Below are 22,739 nucleotides of genomic sequence, written 5' to 3' on the forward strand. Positions count from 1 at the left end.
GGGAACTGAGCCCAGAGAGGCTCACTATGGCTGGGGGCTTCCTCTGTTAATATTGCAGCTCCCGTCTTCCCACCAGTCTCCCAGCGCCTTTGTGTTCACAAAGCCAAGGTCACTGTCACCTGATGTTCTGCATGCATGGTTGATTTTTTGGAAACTTTACATGCAGATCTTGACATTCAGTGCAAGTTCTATTTTGTTTTGCTTGATTTGACCCAGTGTTCAAGACTCTCAAAAACATATTAAATCTTGCTTGGGCCATTTGTTCTATGCCTCCCTCCTAGATGGGTGCCACACACTGCCTTGATCACTGCACCTTCGCTGCAGGAATTGGGGTTAAACTTTAAAAAAGAATAAGCAAGACAGAGCTTTATGGCCCAACACTGGACATCTCCACCCTGTCTGACAGAAGTTCTGGCGTCTACATTCTTTGGAAGAAAGCAGGTTCCTCTCCCACCCCCATCCTGGCTCTGCCTGCCCCCACTGACCAGAGGATCTGCACTTTTGTTCCATGAACATCAGCAAATGCTCACTGAGACGTCCTCCCTGACAGTCTCCTGTTTAGAAACTGGGCTCCCTTTTCCCCACTCCGCTCTGACCAAGGGACCCCCCCGCCCCAACCAGGACTCCCTTTGCCGTTAGACGTGCATTTCTCCTGCTCTGGAAGAGCGGCTCTGCATCCACAGCCGGCCCTGCCTTCGGAGTCGTGGAGCCTGGGCAGAGGGACCCGCAGCGGCCCGTCTAGAGAGCGGACGAGACACTGCTCAGACTCCAGGCGCCTCCCTCCTTCTACGCCCCCTTGTTCTTTGGGGGAAGGTATCCTGCGTGTGCCTCCACCCCGCCCGGAGGGGCAAAAACTCCCTGGTCCCCGGCTCGTACCCCCATCTTCGCCTCTCCAGGCGCGGGACCTTCACGTTCAGCCGCCGCGTCTCCAGGCCCGCACCGCGTCAGGTGAGCTCTCACCTGGGGAGGGTGGGCGCGGGAGCTGGGGGCGGGGCGGGGGCGGACCCGGGGCGGTGGCCCCACCCGCGACGGGGCGGGGCAAGCCGGCGGGGCCAATGAGGCGGGGGGCTCGCCGCCTGCGGGGGTGCGCAGCCAGCGCCGCTCCTGTCCGCCCGCCCGCTCCGCCCCTCCGGGGTTTAAAGCCCCGCGGGCGGCTGGTGGCGGCGCTGCTAGCGCGGAGCGGCGCGAGGAGATGCGACAGGGCGCCGCGCCGCCGGCATCATGCGCCCCCCGCCCGCGCTGGCCCTGGCCGCGCTCTGCCTGCTGGCGCTGCCCGCCGCCGCCGCCGCCGCCTACTTCGGGTCAGTGCCCGCCGCGCCCCGGCCCGCCTGCCTTCCCCTCCTCCCGCTGCAGCAAGGCCAACTTTTCCCTTCCGCTGGCCCTGGCCCCGGCCCCGGCGGGATCTCGAACTCAGACCTTAGCCCCGGTGATACCCAGCCCCATCTCGGGGTCGGAGTTCGCGCCCAGAACTCCTTCTCTGGCTTCCCCGACTCCGACCCGGATCCCACCTTCTAGCGTCCGAGCTCTGGTCCCCTTCACCGCTGCTCTTCTCACCCCGTCCTGTCCGAGACCTCATCCCGCCCACTCGGCCGGGTCTCAGACCCCCACCCAAGCTCCCGGACTCTGCAGGCGTTTCGCACCTTGTCCCCGTCCTCCCCGGGGCTCCCTGTCCCTGCCTGTCCAAGGCGTCCCTCCCGCGCTCGGATGCCCTCTCGGATCCTCACTCGGTGCCCTGTCCGCCCCCATCCTGGGGTCTGTCCAGCCACCCGTCCTTGCCTGGGGCTCCCTCCCGACCCTCTGCCTTCGCCCCGCAGAGCGGAGACCCGGAGGGCTGGCTGGATGGGTGGGGTGGGTTTTTACCGAGGCTGGGGGAGGGGATCGCGCTGATCCAAGAGGGATGGGGGAACCTGCGGACCGTGGGGAGTGTCAGCTGGAGAGCGGGAGGGAACCGTCTGTGGGGGAAACCCAACCAAATCTCAGACCTGGCGTCGGGTGACTTCTCAGGAGAATGACGAAGAGAGTAAGAGGGGAGGCGGTATACATGATTGGAAAAGGAGGGTCAGAGTTGGGGGTGACAACTGGGGAGAGAATGAGTGGGAGTGGGCAGTGTTTGGAGAGCAAGTTACAGGGCAATTGTCCCTCCTTCTCTGACCCTGAATTGCAGGGACTTGGGGTGGGAGATGGGGTCGTGGGTGTGAAGGGACTTTCCTGACCTCCACCCAAAGCCTGTTCTAAATATATACAGTCTCTTACTTTAAATCATGGCACTTTTTGTGATCCTCACCCCAAATCAAGATGAGGTTTACAGTCTGACCCCAGCAAAGGCAAAAACAAACAAACAAAAACCAAAAAACATAAACCACCAAGCAAGTGACCTGCCAGAGACTGCTCTTAAGGACCTGGCAGGGAGGGGGCGAATAAGGGTCTGAGAGGGTCTGAGAGGTCCTGCACAGGCTGGAATAAGGGCTGTGGGCTAATTTCCAGGTCATGACCCCTGGTTAAAACATGCCTTGGCTGTGGGCAGTGGCCGCTCCTGAAATATATAGCGGGTGGCATCAGCCCAGACCCTAGCTCAGGGCTCAGCTTGCTGGTGACTTGGGAAGATCGCTTAGTCTCTGGCCTCATTGTTCCCTTTTGTACAGAGAAGGAGCTAAACTTGATATGACTGAGCCTCTCTATCCACTTCAAGAGCACTGTGCATTCATGTTCGTTTCCCAATGATTTCAGTCTTGAAAAGGCACTGCTCCTGCCTCAGCAGACAGGATAAAATGGTTATAGGGCACAGACTCTGGGCTCAATCCCCAATCCATCTGCTTGCTAGCTGTGTGCTCTTGGCCAAGTCACTTAACCTTTCTGTACCTCAGTTTCTTATCCTTAAAATGAGAATAATAGTGCTTATTTCATATGAGGATCATGTGAGTTAGTACATGTAAAGCACTTAGAACAGGGTCTGGCACATAGTAAATGCTCAACTAATGTTACTAATTATTAAGGAGATACAGTGTCTTGATATTCCAGCCCCAGCAGGGGTTTCTGAGCTGGAATGGAGAGTGGGGGCAGGAGAGGGGTGTGGACAAATGGTGCCTGCATCCTCTTGGATATCAGCTCATTTTCACAATCCTTGTGTTTGCTTGGGTTTGGAGGTTGAGGATGGGGCAAGGGCCAGATGAGATGGGAGGAGAGGGGCTCCAGGAAGCTGGAACCACCCAGGCTGGTGTGGTTGGAAGGGAAAGGAGTTTGTGGCAGTGCACAGGTTTGGAATTTGAGGGCCGTGAGCAAGGGGGCAGTCTTGGAAATGAAAAGGGAGATGGTGGATCAGGCATGGGTTGGGGCTGAGAGGGAACCTCTTCCAAGTCGTGAGCCCCCCTGGACAGAGCTGGCAAAATACACTCAAGCCACCACCACCCCAGTCTGGGGAGGAGGAAACATGTTCAGAGAATAAGCTAAAACTGGGGTTTTGTGCTGCTCTGTGTTTGGTCTCAGAGAACAGACAGGATGCAGCCCGAATTCTCACTGAGGAAGCCCTTTCATGACTCAGTTAGGCCAGGTTTTCCATCGTACTATCCGAATTCGCTCTCTGGAAGGAATCTATAACACTGCAGTGAGAATGTGAGGCAATGTGCTTCTCCCCCCTCTAGGTCATTTGCATCTGAAGTCTCATTTCTGATTATAAGATCAAGTGTTTTGGCATCCTGATAAAAGAAAATTCAGACATCAGGAGAGCAGGTGAGGCCAATCTTCTTGGGGTTTTTAAGATCATAGAGTCAGGCTTTAGAGTTGGAAGTGACCCCCAAAGTTTCTCTGGTCTAACTCCCTGCTTCAAGCAGGTCATGTATTATTATTCCTATTTTGCAGATGAAGGAACCATCATCCCCAAATCAGTGAGCCAGCAACTGCTTCTGGTGCTTTTGCTTGAGCCTAGCACCTAATTCTGGTGATGCCGATAATAACGTAACTAGTATTGCAGTTTACAGATAATTTTCTTGTTCAGCCCCTCTGCCATCTGATCCTCAGACCCATTCTTGAGGTGTACAGGATGGGTGTAAATAGTTCCCAAAAGGAAACTGAGGGTGAGAAAGTTTCAGTGACTCACGCTATGTCGCACAGCAAGCTAGTGGGAGAGGCAGGATAGAAACCAGGTCCTGCCGCCAATCTGGACTCTTTGTTCCACAGAGAGTATTAGCCACTAGAGCTAATACTGTGTGGTCACCCAGGAGAGCTGCAGCTGCAAAGGAGCTGCAGAGGGTGAGGAGGTAGAGGGTTGCCCCCTCCCCTACTTGGTTAAATCTGTCAGATTCTTGGCTGTAGTGGGATGGGTGAGGTCACAGCATTCTCCTCTGTCCTCAGCAGTGAGATAGGATGCACTGAGCCCTGCTCGGGTATCAGGTGGGCTCCCAGAGGATGGCACGATGACAGTGGGATGGAAGGTGGACCAGGTTTGTCCTGGCTCTGGACCACTCTCAGTGTTGTCCACGATCGAGTCACTTGCCTTCAAGGTCTTTAGCATCTGGAGGTCCTAATGTTCCCTAACCAGCTGGTCCTGGCTTGGAAGTCTAGGATTACTCACGAGCTCATGTCTTGGCTCAAATGGCTTGGGAATTCTGCAAATCTTAAGTTCTGTGGTGTTTTATAAATGAACACTCACTGTATTATGTGATGAGCTGGGTATATGTTAGGCCTTGTCAAAAGTCATCTCAGTGAATTTTGTATCTAGAAATAGTTCCTGCGGATGCAGCTTTTAAAATCTTAGTTGACTTTGGTGGTGCTTTTTAAATGTGTGACCTCTGCCCTGTTTGGGTTTCTTTCCTATCTAGGGATGGTACAGATCCGTTTATGAAAGCACAGGCTTTTGAGTCATCTAGAACTTAGTTTGAATCCTGGTTTTGCCTCTTGCTAGCTGTGTGACTCCAGGCACATGTCTTAACCTGTCTGAGCTTTGGGTGATGATAATACCCATCCTAAAGGCTGGTGTGAGGCTTAATTCAGACAACGAATGAAAGGGCCTGGTAGGGTGCCTGGCACATACTAAGTGCTCAGTACAGGCTCACTCTTGGTGGTTGCTAGGGTTCTAACCATCTTCTTGGGTTGTGGAAGTGTCATCATTGTGAAGAAGCAAAACACAACCTTAATTTTTTTTTCCAAATCAACATTACATGCAATAAAATGCATGTATTCTAAGTGCACGGTTTGGGATTTTTTGGGTTTTTTTTTGCGGTACACGCGGCTCTCACTGTTGCGGCCTCTCCTGTTGCGGAGCACAGGCTCTGGACGCGCAGGCTCAGCGGCCATGGCTCACGGGCCCAGCTGCTCCACGGCACGTGGGATCCTCCCAGACCGGGGCACGAACCCATGTCCCCTGCATCGGCAGGTGGACTCTCAACCACTGCGCCACCAGGGAAGCCCCCCCGGTTTGGGTTTTAACAAATGTATACCCTGTGTAACCACCACCACAATTGCTATATGGAACAGTGCCATCATCCCAAAGGATCCCTTGTGCTCCTTTGCAGTCAACACTCTCCCACCAGCCGCCCCCGTCACCACTTCCCCACTTTCTGTCACTTTAGTTTTGCCCATTGTAGAGTTTCATATAAATGGAATCATATGGTATATAGCCTTTTGTGTATGAATTCTTTTGCTCAAAATAATTTTTTGAGATTCATCCATGTTGTTGCATGTATCGGTAGCACATTCCTTTTTTCCTGCTGAGTAGTATTCCACTGTATGGATGTACTGCAATTTGTTTATTCATTCACCAGTTGATGGACATTTGGATCGTTTCCAGTTTGGAGCTATTCCAAATAAAGCTGCTGTGAACATTCATGTACATCCCTTTTTGTGGGCATATGTTTTTATTTCTCTTGAATATATATCTAGGACTGGATATTTGGATCATATGGTCATTTGAATGTCTTTTTCATTGGGTTATTTGTCTTATTGAGTTGTAAGAGTTCTTTACATGTTTTAGATATAAGTTCTTTGTCAGAAGGCATTGGCAATATTTTTTCCCTGTCTGTAGCTTGCCTTTTCATTTTCTTATTGTTATCTTATGAAGAACAGAAGATTTTAATTGTGATGAAGTACAACTTTTGAACTTTTTCTTGTATGGTTTGTGCTTTTTGTGTGTCTCATCCAAGAAATCTCTGCCTATTAGAGGCTGCAAAGATTTCCTCCTATGTTTTCTTCTAGAAACTTCATAGTTTTAGCTTTTACACTCGGATCTATGATTCTTTTGGGGTTAATATTTGTGGATGGTGTGAGGTAAATGTTGGAGTTTATTGTTTTCCATGTAGATATCCACTTGTTCCAGCACCATTTGTCAAAAAGATGATCCTTTTTTCATCGTCATCTTTGTTGCAAATTAATTGACCCAATATATGAGGGCTTATTTCTGGACTCTCTATTCTATTCCATAAGTGTATCTTTAGGCCAATGCCACAGTCTTGATTACTGTAGCTGTATGGTAAGTCTTGAAACCAAGTACTATAAGTTCTGTCCTTTTTCAAAATTGTTTTGGCTACTCTAGATCCTTTGTATTTCCACATAAATTTTAGTATCAACTTGTCAATATCTGCAGGAAGGACTGCTGGGATTTTGACTGGGATCGCATTGCATCTATAAATCAACTTATAGATGATTGGTATTCTAACAATATTGAGTCTTCAGGTTTATAAACTGCCCATATCTCTCTTTTGGGGGCTTTTAAGATTTCTTTCAGCAGTGTTTTGTAATTTTCAGTGTATAGGTCTTGCAAACATTTAAAAAATTATTCCTAAGTGTTTTATGTATTTGGATGTTTTTCTAAAAACAGTTTTAGGAATTGACTGCGTCCTGAGAAAAACACGGTTGGAGGGAAGAAAGGGTAAAAGAAATTTTACTGCTTTGGGGTGGTAGATTGAAAGCCAAACATCACTGATAAGAATCATTGTATTGGGGGAAGGAATTTAGGCTAGCTTGTCTCTGGGCTCAGCTGTAACCCATGAGGAGCTGGGCTCTAGAGCTGGGGTCAAACCAGCCTCCTCAGTGGACGGTGGTGGAGTTTCTGAGGCTGAGTGGGGAGGAAACAGGAGAGAGAGAAGCAAGGGGTCTGGGGGACACCTGGGCTGGAATCTCCTAAGGAAGAGAGGTCCTGGTGCCTTTAGGCTTGTGTGCTCAGGTAGAAGTTGGGCTCAGGAGGAGGTGGGCCAGGTGCTGTGAGGGAGACCCTCACCCTGGCATCAGCCTGAGCAGGATGGGAGCCAGCCTAATGCCCTGCTATAGTGTAAGGAGTGCTGGACTTGTAATCACACAGATCGAGTTCAAATCCTCCAGCCAACCACTTACTAGTTGTGACCCAGAGCAAGTCAGTTAACTGCTCTGACCTCAGTTTTCCCATCTATAAAATGGGCTTGTCCTTACCTTGTAGGGTCGTTATGAGGGTTTTATGTATATAAAAGTGCTGAAATGCTCTCCACATGTATGGAGTCCAGGAAATCTAGTGGCCCGTCTTAGAGCATCCCAGGTTAAGGAGTATCTTTTTGACATCTGTTCCTTCCTCTCTTCATCTTTATCCAGTCGTTATATAATTTGAATCCTTCCTATACGCAGCCCTTTATGTGCATAATCTCATTTAACCATTGTGACATCCCAGGAGGTAAATGCTGGTGGAATTATCCTCATTTACAGGTGAGTGGGGGTGTGGGGGGAAGCTCAGAGAGGCCAAGTGCCTTGCCCACAGTCACAGAGCCAGTGGCGGGCAGCACCTAGATTTGAATTCTAGTCTGTCAGAACCCGGAGCCAACCTCTTCAACACTGCCTCCTGTGCCTGTTGACTACCAGCTGAGGCCTGCCTTCCCCTGGGCAGCTCTGACCCTCTGAGCCCTCCACCCCGTAGCCTACATCTCTCCCGTGGCGTACGTCGTAGGTATCTCTCGCACTGCATGTCTTCAACTCTTGGTTTGTTACCTAATTTTTTATGTGCTCACATCTCCGATTCGTGCATAGAGCCCTTTAAGCGGAAGTCTTGGGGCCCTGTTGTTGGTTGACTCCACCCACGGTCCCTAGCATTGCTTCCTGGTCCACAGTGAGTGTCAGGGTGGGCAGTCCCCTCTCCCTTTTGCTGACCCTTCCTCGCCCCCAGAACCTCCCTCTCTGCCCCATCATGTTTGCTCTTTCTGCATGGCCCTCTCAGGCACATGCTGCTTGGCCACGACCTGGCCTCTGTCAGCATAGGAATGGGAAGCAAAGCAGAGAGCAGGCACTAGCCCCCATCAGACTCTGGAAGTCAACCACACCTGGCCTTCCATGGGAATCCTGGGGGCAGCAGAGATGAGCTGGGGGTGGGGCAGACACCTCAGGCCCAGACCCTCTCACTGGAGAGACTGAAGAGAGAGGGTGAAGAGTCTCGAAGAGTCTCAAAGATTCAAGAGAAAATCAAACCACCATGTTCAGTCTGTCTTGGAAATTCCAAAGAGACTAGTTTTAGGGCAAGAGCAGAGAAGGTCTGCTTTCCCCATAGTGACAATCCCTTTGAGGCCAGATGTGTTTCAGATTTCAGGAGTTTTCAAATTTTAGCAAGATAATACAATACGCATACCACGTATAACATCATATCCCTAGCAAGGTATAGGGCAGCCCCCAGTAATCGGACACGATTATTTTTGCAGGAAAAACATCTACACGTTGGGATAAATATAGACCATAAATATTCTCACTTTGGTTCAGGTCAAGTCTTGCTGCCATACAAGTTCGCCACAGCTGTACCCCAAAATTGTAGTTGTCGGAGATTTCTGGAGTCCAGAATCTTGGATAAAATTTTGTGAACCTGTCACGTGTCATCACGAGAGGTTGGGTACATTGAGATTTAAAGAAAGACCTGGACCGAGTTCTTACTGTGTATCAGAGGGAGACTCTGGCTGCCCAAGCACAGCTTATCCCCAGAAACTGGGGTTCAGAGGGAAGCAGCCTGGCTCTCCCTGTCCCCATAGGGGCTAAGCTGGTCAGAGGAGTCAGGGTCTGACTGACCGAGGCCAGACTGCCCTGAGATCTGGGTCGGTCCAGATCCCAGTTTGAGGGCTGGGGCAGGCATGGCCACAGGGAAGCTCCTCCAGAACCACACCCCTCCAGAGCCACACCCCTCCAGAGCCACGTCCCCTCCAGAGCCACACCCTCCAGAGCCACACCCCTCCAGAGCCACGCCCTTCCAGAGTCACGCCTTTCCAGAGCCACGCCCTTCCAGAGCCTTCGAGGCTTGAGCTTGGGAAGGTTTGGTGGTGAGGTTGGGGGGTATTAGGTAACCCCTGCAGCCTGGGAGTGAGACGGCAGGGAGGCCAGTGGTTTGGACCTGGGAGTGGAGGGGACTGAGGGAGAGCCTGGAGCTATACTCTGCCTGGCAGTTAACACCTGAGGGATGTATGCAGTCAGCAGGTGCCTGGGTTGGGGATGGGGGTGCCTCAGGGGATGAGAAACCAGGACCTCTGCCAAGGGGGTTACGGCCTATTTGGAGAGACTGCCTATACAGCCCTGAGGAGGAAGAAAATAAGTGAGCCATGCAGAGCTAATGGTACTACATCTGAAAAACTGGGAGAAGACAAAGAAGTTGGATGGTTAGAGTGGGATGGGGCTGGCAAGTAAGGAGGACTTCCTGGAAGAGGCAGACAAGCATCTTAGGCTACTAGAGCTGAATAGGGCCTCAGGATCACCTTTCCCATTCCCTGCATTTTTGAGTCAAGTGTTGAAAAAGGCTGTGGTTATAAGAGTCCAGGGGATCCACGAGGGCTTTTAGACTGGGAAAGGCAACCCAGGTAGCAATTACAGCATGAAGAAAGGCATGGAGGTTGGACTGAGTTAGCCATGGCAGGAAGACAAGGAAGAGCATGGCCTGGCATGAGGGGAGGGGCCCTTTGCTACAACCCTGGTTGGCTCTGCATCCAGGAGATTCCAAGGTGGGAAGTTGTCCTGGTCCTGCTCTGGAGGACCCTGCTGTATTCTCAGGGAAGCCATTTATAACTCCATCTATACCCTGGGGCTGTCCTGACCACTCGGGCCCTCACTAGGCATACTCAGAGAGTGGCTCCTTGACCAGGCTGGAGGTTCCTGCTATCCTTAGGGCTGAGGGGAGGGGTGTGGAGGGGCATGAGCCATCCCTGGGACCTGCAGGAGGACAAATGGAATCTGCAGCATGGGACATCTCCTCCGAGAGCATATGTAAACAGTGGAATTGTCCAGATCACAGGGTGATCACACACAAGGCATTCACCAGGAGCCAGGCCCTCCCAGGGCCCACAGCCCAGCCTGAGCCTGCCTGTCCACAGGGATAAGGGTGACCACCCAAGAGACTGCCAAGCTGGTTAGTTGGTCAACTTACCATGGTTAAAAAAACTTGGCCAGGGCTTCCCTGGTGGCACAGTGGTTGAGAGTCTGCCTGCCGATGCAGGGGACACGGGTTCGTGCCCCGGTCTGGGAAGATCCCACATGCCGCGGAGCGGCTGGGCCCGTGAGCCCTGCGCGTCCAGACCCTGTGCTCCGCAATGGGAGAGGCCACAACAGTGAGAGGCCCGCGTACCGCTAAAAAAAAAAAAAAAAAAAAACTTGGCCAAAGTTGGCCAGCCCATGAGCCAGGATCCCATGGTCGGGGCAGAGCTGGGTGTGGGTGTTGGCTGCCCCAAGATGATACAGCCTCAGCGACTACTTGCCTTTCCCTGCCGTCCCCATGCTGTGTCCCCTAAACGACTCCTCCCCTGGGTCAGGGCTGGGCCTGTGAACCCAAGAAGCTGGGGAAGCTTATCTTAAGGCTTCCAGCCCCCCTCCTCTCCTCCCCTTCCTTTCCTCACCCCAGACTTCCCCTTTCTCTCTTCTCTTCATGATCCCACACTCTCTCCTTTGAGCTTCCTCTGTCTAGCAAAGTATGTTCTCAGGTACTGGCATTATGATATCAGACTCTCACACTTCAATATGAATTGGCAGCCCACTGCTCCAAGCTTTATTTCTGACTCTTGGCTGAAAAGAAACTGAGTTTTAGACCAGGGTCCTCTCTCCTCTCAGCTGCTCAGGGGGCCAGAGGAGTCCTGACCAGCCTTCCTTCCCTTCAATCCTACCAGCCTTGCGTTCCGATCACCGTAGACATTTACCATGGTGAAGGCTGCTTTTGCTTCCCTGAAGTGTTACATTAAAACTGAAAGCAGAGACCGCCAATCTTGATGGAAGCAATCGGGAGACCGGGGGTGCAGCCCCAGCCCTGCCACTAACTCAGTGGATCATCTTGGACAAGAATCTTACATGAACTTCCAGGGCACCAGACAGATCAAAGCAGAGACTTGCATACTTGGCAAACCTCTTGCCTTCCTGCCTGCACTGCAGAAGCCTCTGGGGTACCTCCCAGAAGCCATCAGGGCAAAACATCTGGACTGGGTGATCCTGAAGGGTTTCCCCAGCCCTAGAATATCATGATTCAAGTGGTGTACATTTGGACCCAGCCGGGGAAGTGGGGGAGATGCTTATCATCCCAGACTTGTGAAGGGGAGGGCTTCCTTTGCACAGGAGTGACTTTGGTACCCTCCATGGTCACTGTGCCACCTGATCCATCCATGCCAGGGACAAAGACTTCCCCTCCTCAGCTTCAGCCTGAGCCTGAGCGGAGTGGCAGGAAGACAGGAGGAGGAAGGGGGAAGCATTTCCTCCACAGATGTTGCACCAGCCAGGCTCTAAATACCCGAGATTGTTGAGATGCAAAGCAAGCCTGTTGGGCGGCCTGCTTGCTGCCCACTTAGCTCCTGAGCACCCGTCTCCACGATGCCATCCTCAGCAGGCAGCCCAGTGGGCGGCTGCAAAACAGGAAGTGGAGCTGTTCTGGGAGAGATAAAGCCCACAGCTGGGCCAGTCTCTTTTCTCTCTGAGCCAGGGGTGGGCTGGTGGGGGGCGGGGAGGTGTGCTGATTCAGTCCTCAAGGTGGGTTCTGAGGCTAAGAGGTGGGGAGGAAAGGAAGGCTGAGACCCAGACAGGGATGTAGTGAGCAGTCTGGTTTGTTTTGGTCTTCTGTGGCCTGAAGCTGATGCTCAATACTGATATTTAAATAAAAGAGTGAGTGAAGGGATGGGGGAGGGGGAGTTGGAGGAAAAGTGGGAAACGGTACCTGCCAAATTTGCCATTAAGGCTGCTCAGTAAGGACATCCTCATGGAGGACGTATGAGGTGACAGTGAGTCTTGTCAAGGAGAGAGGAGTCTGAAGGATGGGGAGAGGGATGTGCTTCTCAGCAGAGTAAACCTCGGGGCCCCTCAGATGACGGGAGGAGGGGAGAGGAGCCAGGGGTGTGGAGGGGGCCCCCTGTCTGAAGAAGGACTGCCCGGAGCCATGTGCCCTCTTTTCCTGGGCCAGACACTGTCCTCACTAACTCTCCCCTGCTGGGAAGAGGTGGGGGCTGGAGAGGGCAGGTGGGGGTGGGGAGTATAAGTGTCAGTGTGAGTGTGTGTGTGTGTGTGTGTGTGTGTGTGTGTATGTGTGTGTGTGTGTGTAGGGGGATTTAGTGAGGGCGGGAGAGGTGGGCTGAGATATTTGAGATGAAAGCACAAAAGGTGCACTTACCATGCAAATGGCCCTGCAGCGGAGGAAGCCTGCTATCGGAGCATCTAATAGGGTTTTGCGGGGCCAAGGCCAATGCTCCAGGCAGGGCAAGGCTTTCCTGGTTCCCAGGTAGCTGCCTGCAGTTGGCACCAGCCCTGGTGCCAGGAACAGCTCCTGGTCCCTCCAGCTAAGTGTCCAGACAGGCTGGCATTACCTGGTGTCCTGGGAACCGCCAGTTTTGTCCTGTGCCACCCACCTGCTCACCCACCCACATCCCAGGGGCGGTCGCCTCTGGAACCATCAGACCCTCTCGAGCAGAAACAGGGATGGGGGTGGGGGTGGTAGAACAGAGCCTGGGCACCCCCAGGTGATGGGAAGTGCTCTACACCTGCCGAGCCTTCTCCAGAGAGCTCCCAAGAGCTTCCTTCAGCCACCTCTCCACCCCGGGCCTCCCACTACAGGCAGGAGGGGACTGGCTGAGGTCAGGGTCTTACCCAGATGGTGTTAGGAGATCTGATCCAGGTCCCTGAGCAGCTATTGTTCCTCTGGGACTTGGGCTTGTTCAGAGCCTTCTCCTTCCCTGCCCCTTGGGGTCTGGGGAGAGTTTGCAGTGCTCTGAATCCAGCCAAGTTCCCTCCAGACTGTGAGCTCCTTGAGGTTATGAGTGTGTGCCCCAGCACCCAGCACAGCACCTGGCACGTAGTAGATGCTTAAGAATGACACTTACCTGGAGCTTACCGTGTGCCAGATACAGTTCTAAGAGCTCTACAGATGTTAATTCATTTAATCCTCACATAAGCATGTGAAATAGGTCCTGTGATTATCTGCATTTCACAGATCAGGCACAGAGAGGTGAAGTGCCTTGCCCAAGGTAGAACAGCTAGTAAGAGGCGGAGGTGGGATTTGAACTGAGGCTCCAGTCATGCTCTCCCACTAGTCAAGGTGTATTTGTTAGATAGAGTGAGCTCAGGGGGTGAGTGGACATCCCTGGGGTCACCAGTGAGTGAGGGCAGACCTGGGACCAGACTACCCAGGCCAGAACAGCCTTGGGGGCCTGAGGTCCCCACACTCTAGCAAGTGCTGGGTGATCATTCCAGGGTGAACTCTAGTTCTGCTCAGGGGTTCGCTGGTCCCTGGTGTCCTGTTGACCATAGACCAAAGCAGTCTCCTGGGAGGCTTCCCCAAAGCCTGGGAGAACCTACTTTTGCTTCCTTCAAGGTCATCCCAGATGGGGCAGCTTTAGCCAACACTGGATGGTGTGAGCCTTGCGCAGGGTGAAAGAAGGCATGGGCGGGAAAGACCAGGCATGGACAGAGGGGGTCTCGGGGCGCGGGATGTGAGATGAAGTCCGGAGGGGCACCCTTGACTTTTCCCACTTTGGAGGGAGATGTGGTAGCCTGGGAAGTGGCTGGGGAGGCTCTGGGGTCAAAGCCAAAGGCATCTCATTGTGTGAGGGTGGGGGCTTCCAGTCTTATCGACCTGACCACCAAGGGCCATGGGCTGAGGGTGCAAAGGACAGAGGGGCACAGGCTGGGGGCAAAGAAGGGATGCGAACGGAGCCGGTCACGTGGGGTGGTTGCTTTCCTAATGGGACAAAAGAGGCTGGAAGTCAACCTGAGAGAGCCCGACAGGAAACAGGAATGGGGGAGACAGACCAGCTGGGCCAAAGCAGGTGCAACTGATGGGGAAGGGTTGGTCCCAGGTGTCTCAGGGGCACTTGAGTCAAGCAGGAGCCTGAGGGTGCTCTTATCCCTCAGCCCAGAAGGGTAATCAGCAAGTTTACAGGTTATTTGTCCCCTGCTCTTCAGTCCAGAACAGCGCTCGCTTGCTTGACGGATAGCGTCCCACCTGACCATGGGGAGGTGTCTTCATTAAAACCCCAGATTTTGTCTGGACTCCTTAGGCTCAACAAAGCTCACTCGATCTTCTCTGGTTGTACATCTTACCCTCAAGATGCAACTAACATGTAGAGGTTTTTGCAGAAGGGCTTGGTGGGTGGGGTTCTCGGCTTGGAGTGCCAGATAGAATGATTTCTTCAATGGGAACGGATCATGCCCACGGACTCCGGAACCGATTGGAACCTGTAACACCCAGAATTCTTCTGAGGTCCAAGAAGAAGCCGTCTCTAACAGATGCCATGGCATCCCCAGGGCATGTGTCAGAGCATTTACTAGCACTGTTTAAGGAAATCAGTTGAGGTATTTTCTAAGTTTGATGTCCTGCCACTATTTCTTCAAAGAAAAAATGGTCCCAAAGTGCAACATAGAAAACAAATGAAAGGGAAACTGGGTCCTGGTATGTCTCTCAGTTGTCTTCCTAGGTCCTATGGGGGCCCCTGAGGCAGTGTGAGGGGGCCTTTTTGGAGAGCAGCCCTGGGCAGACCAGGGCCCAGCATGGCCTGAAGCTCCTGTGCGGTTGGCTGCCTTTCCTGACCATTAATCGCTACTAAGTGTCATTACTGCTAATAAAATTAACCGACTTTATACTGGACTCCTGGGGCCATCAATCACAGGGCCTATTACATGAAATTAAAAAAACAGTGGCCTGTTGATGGGAGGAAAATGTGTTTGCCGAGCCTGGCTCACAAGTGCAGCGTAGGGTGTGCTGGTACTCCACAGCTGTCAGAAGGTGGTGATCAGGGACGGCACCCTTAATTAGACGAACTGACTCTCAGCCTTGACATTGTTCTACAGATAGGAGTGTCTCAAGTAAGAACAGAGATGACCACAGGGAGACTCTGGGGCCAGGGGCTGAAAAACTCCCCAAATTCTCCCTCCCATTTTCACCTCTGTTCCTCTCTATGGGTTTGGTTCACTCTTTTGACCAGCTTTCTATCTCTTGAGTTACAAGCCCAAAGAAAAAGAAAACAACTGTATGCTGTCTTAAGTCAAAGAAAGAGAGAAAGCAACTGTATGCTCTCTTAAGTCAAATTCCAAATTCCCAGAGAAAGAACTGATTGGCCCAGCCTGGGTCATGTGATCCTCAGTGGTCCAATCAGCAGGCCAGAGCAGCAAGATCATATGGTATAAAATGGCCGACAGGGTAACCATGTAGATAGAAGGAACAGGTAGGCAGCCAACCCAACAGGTGTCTGAAAGAGTAATTTAAAGGGCTTAGTAATAAGCACTCAGAATGTGGTAGATAAGGGAATTCCCTGATGGTCCAGTGGTTAAGACTTGGCACTTTCACTGTTGGGCCTGGGTTCAATCCCTGGTCAGGGGATTAAGACCCCACAAGCCACATGGCATGGCCAAAAAAAACCCCGTGGTAGATAATATTATATAATAGAATATAAATTATACATTATATATTATATAATATAGCTATAATGATATAAAAATAATAGCTATTGTTCTTATAATGGAATTTGATCCTTGAAGGATCTGCTGTCCTGTTGGCCAAAATTCCCATCATTCCCTGCTCATTCTCTCATCTGTTCATCACTACTACAAGGGAAACACAAGAACTGCATGAACAGAAGTTGCCCCTCGCACCAGTCCCTGGTGTGGGGAGGAAGACATTTGAGGGGCTAGCTGGCTGCTGTACCCTTTGCTCCTGCAGCCCCCAAGCTGCCCTCCACACCGGAAGTCAGTCAGGGTGGGGTCTCCTGGGCTGGAGTTGACATTGGGTTCTGCTCTGGACCTGCCAAGGGTCAAGCTCTAAGGGTTTCCTGCCAGACTGCAGGGAGGGGTTTGGGTGTAGACCTGGTGGACTGGAAATTTACCCATTTGCCCCCAGATTAATGATTAACGGGTCCCTGCCCTCACCCTGTCTGGGAGGGGAGCCCAGGGCCAGGCTGGGCCAGGAGGAGCCCGATAGCATCTGTCTCTGCTCGGGGGTTTCCGAGATTTGCTCCAGACTGGGTTGGCTGCACCTGATGGATTTGGGATCTACGGGCACTTTCTGGGGGCAGCTGGGACCCGGCCAGGACCCACACCCTCCCTGGGGTGGACGGGGAAGGTGTGGCATCCAGCCAGATGTCCTGGCTGGGGCAGGTGGCTCCAAACGGGAGAGCCGCGCCCTTGGCCCTGTGGGATGTGCGCCTCTCTGGCCACTCAGGGCTGGGCCACAGGGCTTGCCTTGGCTGGGGGCCCTTGAGCACTATGGGGTGCAGCCCAGACCTGGCCACACAAGTGACAAGGGCCCCACCCAAGCAGGAGCTTTAAGAGCCACCGCCTGGTTCCACCTTTGATCTTTTACCGCGGCCACAAGGCCAGCAAATTCCAGAAAGGGGCTGCTTCCTCCAGCCTGGGTGCCGGAATGATGTATATTTCACCCACTCCGAGGGCCACCAGGGTACAGGACAGCATATATTTTGAACTGGGAGAAACATCCCATGGACCGCTTCTGGGCGGAGGGAGGGTGAGCTCTATTTGTAGTCCAGAGGGCATGGGTTCGATCCATGGTGGGGGAACTACGATGCCGCGGGGCACAGCCAAAAAAAAAAAAAAAAAATCACTGTAGTCCCCACCTTGCTGCTGATCTGCTGTAAGACTCAAGTTAGTCACTGCCTCTTTGTAAAACCTTTGTTTCCTTATCTGTACAAAGGGAAGACTCTGCCCAGGTTAGAGAGTAAAACATCTTGCAAGAGGAAAGAGTTTTGAGAAACTCCAGCTAGCAGGAAAGTGAAACAGCAAGTCCCAGGCCCTGTGGTTAGTAACTTTTCAAATAATCCTCCCAGCAGCCCCAGGAGGTAGCGAGGATCACACTCTCCATTTTCCAGAGGAGAAAATCAGTGCTTCTAGGTTACACAGCTAGGAAGTGACGGGCCACTGGAACGTGGCAGCCTGACGTCAGCATCCGTGGACTTCAGATATAGTAGAGCAAAGAGTCTGGAGCTGGTGGCCTGATGAAAATATACTTCCTTCATCTTCATCCACCTGTCAGTCCATCCACCCATCCTTCCTTCCTCCCTTCATCTCTCCATCCTTCCACCTTTCCATCCATTCAGGTATTCCCTAAGTATCTTTTTGTAACAGGCATGGAGTGGCCAGATGGTTAAAGATCTCTCTGGGGATTATGGAAACAAGTTAGGTTGGCATGGCATTACTTGGGCAACAACCTAATGTAAGGGAGAGAGGAATACCAGGGAAATTGGCTGGACGTCTTCTTACTGTCGACATCCCTCTGCCTGCCCCTCTTAGGAACATACAAGCCAGGCAGCAGCCAATGCTATGTGCAATGTTTCCCAAACTGCCCTGATCCCCAAAGCTGCCCAGGGAATGTGGAAAATATACAGATTCCCAGGTCCTATTCCAGACCAAGAGAAGCAGAATTGCTAAGTATAGATCCTGGGCATCTGTATTTTTAATAAGCACCTCAGATGATTTTTCTGATTGGGCAAGTTTGGGGAATAAGGTGGGTAAGAAGAGCAGAGACTTTGGCTTCTGGAAGACTTGGGTTTGAGATCTTGCACTAGCTCTTGTTATAAGCATCTTGGTTTCCTGCTCTGTAAAGTGGGGGCGTGACCCCATGGGGCCAGCCTCCCTCCTAGAAGGGCGAACAGTGCAGCCCCCAGGAAGGCCCTTCCACTCACCTGCCCCACATTCTTAGGGATTGTTGTCCTTCCTCCTCCCCTGTCACGACCCAAGGGTCACTGGTCTCCCTTCTCTCTTGCCCCCTCTAGCCTAACCGGGCGGGAGGTCCTGACACCCTTCCCGGGTCTGGGCACCGCCCCTGCCCCAGCACAGGGTGGGGCCCACCTGAAGCAGTGTGACCTCTTGAAGCTGTCCCGCCGGCAGAAGCAGCTCTGCCGGCGGGAGCCAGGCCTGGCTGAGACCCTGCAGGATGCCGCACACCTCAGCCTGCTCGAGTGCCAGTTCCAGTTCCGGCATGAGCGCTGGAACTGCAGCCTAGAGGGGAGGACGGGGCTGCTCAAGAGAGGTAGGGAGGCGGGCTGGGAGGAGGAGGGCTGGGGGGAGGAGGGCTGGGGGGAGGAGGGTTGGGGGGAGGAGGGCTGGGGGGAGGAGGGCTGGGAGGGAGGAGGGCTGGGAGGGAGGAGGGTTGGTGAGGAGGAGGCTGCCTTTCCCACTCCAACATTCCCAAGACCACGTTGCCCTTACGAGCCCAGCGCAGTCCTGAGTAAGAAGGGTCCTGGAGCTAATGAGGCCTAGCTTTTCCCTGTTTGGCGGGGGCAGGGCAGCAAGGAGGACACAAGAGAGGAGAGGAGGAGCACAACCCATTCCTGGAAGAGCCCACAGATGAGATGGGCGGTCCCCCAGTCCCTTCCCTCAGCCTCCATACACACACACACTCACACACACTCACACTCACAAAGGTATGAGAGCAGATAAGGAGGGATGGCAGTTAGTAGCTGGCCAAGTGACATGACACAGGCCAACAACAGACTTCATTTGTTCATTGACTCACCTGCTTCTTTGTTGATCATAAGCATCAGTCCATGCTTCCCTCCCTCCCTTCCATGCCCACGCTCCCTCCCTCCCTCCCTGCCCGCCCCATGTCTCCACTTGGCCATCATTTCACTAAGCATCTGGTGAGGCTCTCAGTGAGCCAGGCGCTGTGCTGGATGCTGGAGATACGGAGCCGAGCAAGACCCCATCTTCCCTCAGAAAGCATTCAGCCCAAGTGGGGGGAAAGGTCATCCTGTGACTATCACCAAGCATCAATGCGCTTTTGACAAAAAAGGGAGCGATGGTGCATCAGAGCAGCCCAGCCCCTTTCAGGCAACTGTTCCCCGTGGCTGGGAGCGTCTGGGCAGAGCTGATGCCCCCCCCCACCTCAGCGTCACAAGCACCCCAGGTATATCAGAGAGCAGGTGGAAGGTAGCGAGCTCACAGGGGAGGCCAGCTCTGGGCTGCACCCCGTAGTGCAAGCGCTGTGATTGTCCTGGAAGTGGGTGGACGGTTGGTTTGGGACCAGTCAGGTGGGAGACCCGAGGTCACTCAGTCATTGGGTCTACTCCCCAGTAGGTAGCAGAGGGTCACACTGGGAGGCATCAGGAAGCACAGGAAGCATATTTCAGGGGATCAGGGGCTCAGAAACGGGGTGGTCCAACTTGCTCACACATCAGCTTGGGGTCAAGATCAATGGTTTAACCCTCTTCGCCACTCGCCAGATGCCCGTGTCACTTCTCTCTGCATCTGTGTTCTCACCTGTTTAGTAGAAGGAGAAGCCCCTGTCCTGCTGCCCTTAGAACCTGGGCACACACTCCCTTGGGAATTGGAAGTTCCATTTAAACAGCAACTTGCATGCTGAGTTTAAAGGGCAGGTGACAGGGAGGCTGCCCTGAGCTGTGCCCTCAGGTTCACAGGCCCTTCATCCTGCTCGCCACAGTGGCCCCACCACCCACTGTATCCTCAGAGGGCAGCAGACAGCCCCTGAGCCCACTCTCCTCCTCCCTCCCGATCCTCCCGGGGCCCGGCCCAGGTTTCAAGGAGACGGCCTTCCTGTACGCGGTGTCCTCGGCCGCCCTCACGCACACTCTGGCCCGGGCCTGCAGCGCCGGGCGCATGGAGCGTTGCACCTGTGATGACTCTCCGGGCCTGGAGAGCCGGCAGGCCTGGCAGTGGGGCGTGTGCGGCGACAACCTCAAGTACAGCACCAAATTCCTGAACAACTTCCTGGGGCCCAAGAGAGGAAGCAAAGACCTGCGGGCACGGGTAGACGCCCACAACACCCACGTGGGCATCAAGGTGAGCACGTTCCCGGGTGACTCAAGCCCTTCCCAGCCAGAGTGCAGGGCTGGGGAGCGAGGTCTCTAGGAGGCCATTATCCGCCCTGCCCCCAGCACATGCACAGAGCTGGCCCAGGATGAACCTCATCCTTGCAACCAACATTCCTTGGGCATCCATTCTGGACCATTACCAGGTACCAGGAAGTAGCGAAGGATCCTGGGCATCACTGTCGGCTGGGCAGCAGGTGGGAGCTTGGCTCAGGATGGGGCCTTGGTGAGGCAGAAACGTGTTTGGAGAAGGGTCTCCATTCCAAGCACTGGCCTTCCTGGAGGTCCTAGAAGCCAAGGTAGTTTGAAAACTGACCTGGTACAACCCCTGTCCCTTCTCCATTTTACAGATGGGAAGACAGAGGAGGCCCAGAGAGGGGAAGGAACTTGGCTGAGGTCACACAGTAGTGGGAGGGCGGGACGGTAAAAAGTATCTAGGTCTACTCGGACCAGAAAGCTGGGAGAGGCTAGGCCTCCATTTCTTTAAGAAATTGAGTTCTGTGTTCTGTTTCCTTATCACTGAGTTTGTGTAAACCAGGGCTGCTGTGTTCAGTTGTGCAAGCTGTCTGCTCCACAAGGACTTTGGGCCAGGGGAGGAGCTGGGGCTAACATCCGGCCCACACTGCTCTCACCAAGATGTGAGGACCATCTCTGCCCAGAGGAAGGGGCGCCTAGAGCTAGTTTTCACTAAGGTGCCACGTGGGCCAGCTAGAGTCTTATCTGCGCCCCCCATGGGGACCTTCCCCTGTCTCTTTCCCATCCTCCTGTTGCTTCCCAGCCCGGGTTGGTGCTCTGGGGTCTGTGGGCCCGGGTCTCTGACCACGCCTCCCTTCCGCCTCTCCTCGCAGGCCGTGAAGAGTGGCCTCAGGACCACGTGTAAGTGCCACGGCGTGTCGGGCTCCTGCGCCGTGCGCACCTGCTGGAAGCAGCTCTCCCCGTTCCGCGAGACAGGCCAGGTGTTAAAGCTGCGCCACGACTCAGCCGTCAAGGTGTCCAGCGCCACCAATGAGGCCTTGGGCCGCCTGGAGCTGTGGGCACCAGCCAGAGCAGGCAGCTCCACCAGGGGCCCGGCCCCACGGCCCGGGGACCTGGTCTACATGGAGGACTCACCCAGCTTCTGCCGGCCCAGCAAGTACTCGCCCGGCACAGCGGGCAGGGTGTGCTCCCGGGAGGCCAGCTGCAGCAGCCTATGCTGCGGGCGGGGCTATGACACCCAGAGCCGCCTGGTGGCCTTCTCCTGCCACTGCCAGGTGCAGTGGTGTTGCTACGTGGAGTGCCAGCAGTGCGTGCAGGAGGAGCTTGTGTACACCTGTAAGCATTAGGCCCCCTGCCCAGTGTGGCAGCTGGACTCTGCCAGGACCTCGCATGGCACCGGGCCACCTCGAGGCCACCCAGATGTCCAGCCAGCCCCCCTGGGCAGGTGCACGCAGCGTGCATGCACTCACCCACGTGCATGCCAGTGCACATGTGTTCCTCTCCCCACTGGGTCCCATCAGCCTTCCCCTCCCTCGACTCGAAAGGTGGGAGCCCCACCCCTGAACCCAAGGGTCCCCAGCCTTGTTGAGGACTTGGATCCGGAGGGCAGAGTGGGAAGGATGTGGAGGGAAATAAGGGAGGCCAAGAGAAGGGCAGGACTGAGGTTTTGGAGAGGAGAGGGGGTGCATCCCGCCATCTCAATTCCTGGGATTAGTGGCCTAAAGCCAGCAAGATGTTGGGAGGTGAGCTTCTGGGCCAGGAAGGCTCAGGGAGGCAGGGTCAGTCAGAAGCAAAGGCTGGAGTCTGCCTGGGATGGGTCAGTCCAGCTGTAAGTGTGACCGGGGTCCCCTTGTGCTGTGAGGCCCCAGTGCAGCTGGCATTCGTGATACACAAGACTTGGTTTATGAGTTCTGATTCGGTTACGTTTGTACACTCACAGCTACTCATCTAATTCAGATTTTTACCAGGGCTAGCGTTATAGGCGTGGGAAAGTCTTTGCTAAGCCTGGCGCCTTGGGGGACCCCTTCATTTACTAATGGTCCCCCACTTTGGCTCTTACCTGAGGACGAGAGGTGACTGCTAATTCCCTCTGATGCTGTGGACCTTTCCATTGCTGCCTACTGAGGCCCTGAGAGGGAGGAGAGAGAGGATGGTACATACACACGGGTGCACACAGGCACCCCCCACACGCATGCATGCACACCCCTTGGACCTGCCAGGCTGAGGGCTCTCATTCAGGGACACACACCTCTCTGGTTCAGGATCAAGACCTTGCAGGGGTCACTTTGCTGGAAGCTGTGTGCTTTCCCAGAGCAGAGCCCGATGCCAGCCGGGAGGAAGTGACCTCCTTCGGGACGCCCTTGGCTGCTTTGCTGGCCCTGCCGCGCCCTCTGTCAGCTTCCTTTCTCCCGGAACCCAGAGTTGCTGACCCTTTGCTGAGACAGGAAACTCTTCAGAATCAGCCGAAAGCTGAGACACCATCTGTGCAAGGCCCAGGAGGAAGCCCCCGCGGCTCCCTGTGATCTCCAAGGGTGAGGAGAAGCTGCC

The 22,739-nt window shown here is 53.9% G+C and overlaps 1 protein-coding gene across 1 annotated transcript; it reads left to right on the forward strand.

Moving 5' to 3' along the window:
- Positions 1-1,215: 1,215 nt before the first annotated feature.
- On the forward strand, positions 1,216-21,538 carry WNT9B (Wnt family member 9B; the record flags this gene model as incomplete). The annotated part of the gene is made up of 4 exons (XM_082860897.1): positions 1,216-1,301; positions 18,162-18,418; positions 19,922-20,187; positions 21,065-21,538. The coding sequence occupies exons 1-4, from the start codon at positions 1,222-1,224 to the stop codon at positions 21,536-21,538; spliced, it is 1,077 nt and encodes a 358-aa protein (XP_082717023.1). The 5' UTR covers positions 1,216-1,221.
- Positions 21,539-22,739: the final 1,201 nt, after the last annotated feature.

This window comes from Leucopleurus acutus, assembly GCF_964270905.1.
Source record: "Leucopleurus acutus genome assembly, chromosome: 19".
NCBI lineage: Eukaryota > Metazoa > Chordata > Mammalia > Artiodactyla > Delphinidae > Leucopleurus > Leucopleurus acutus.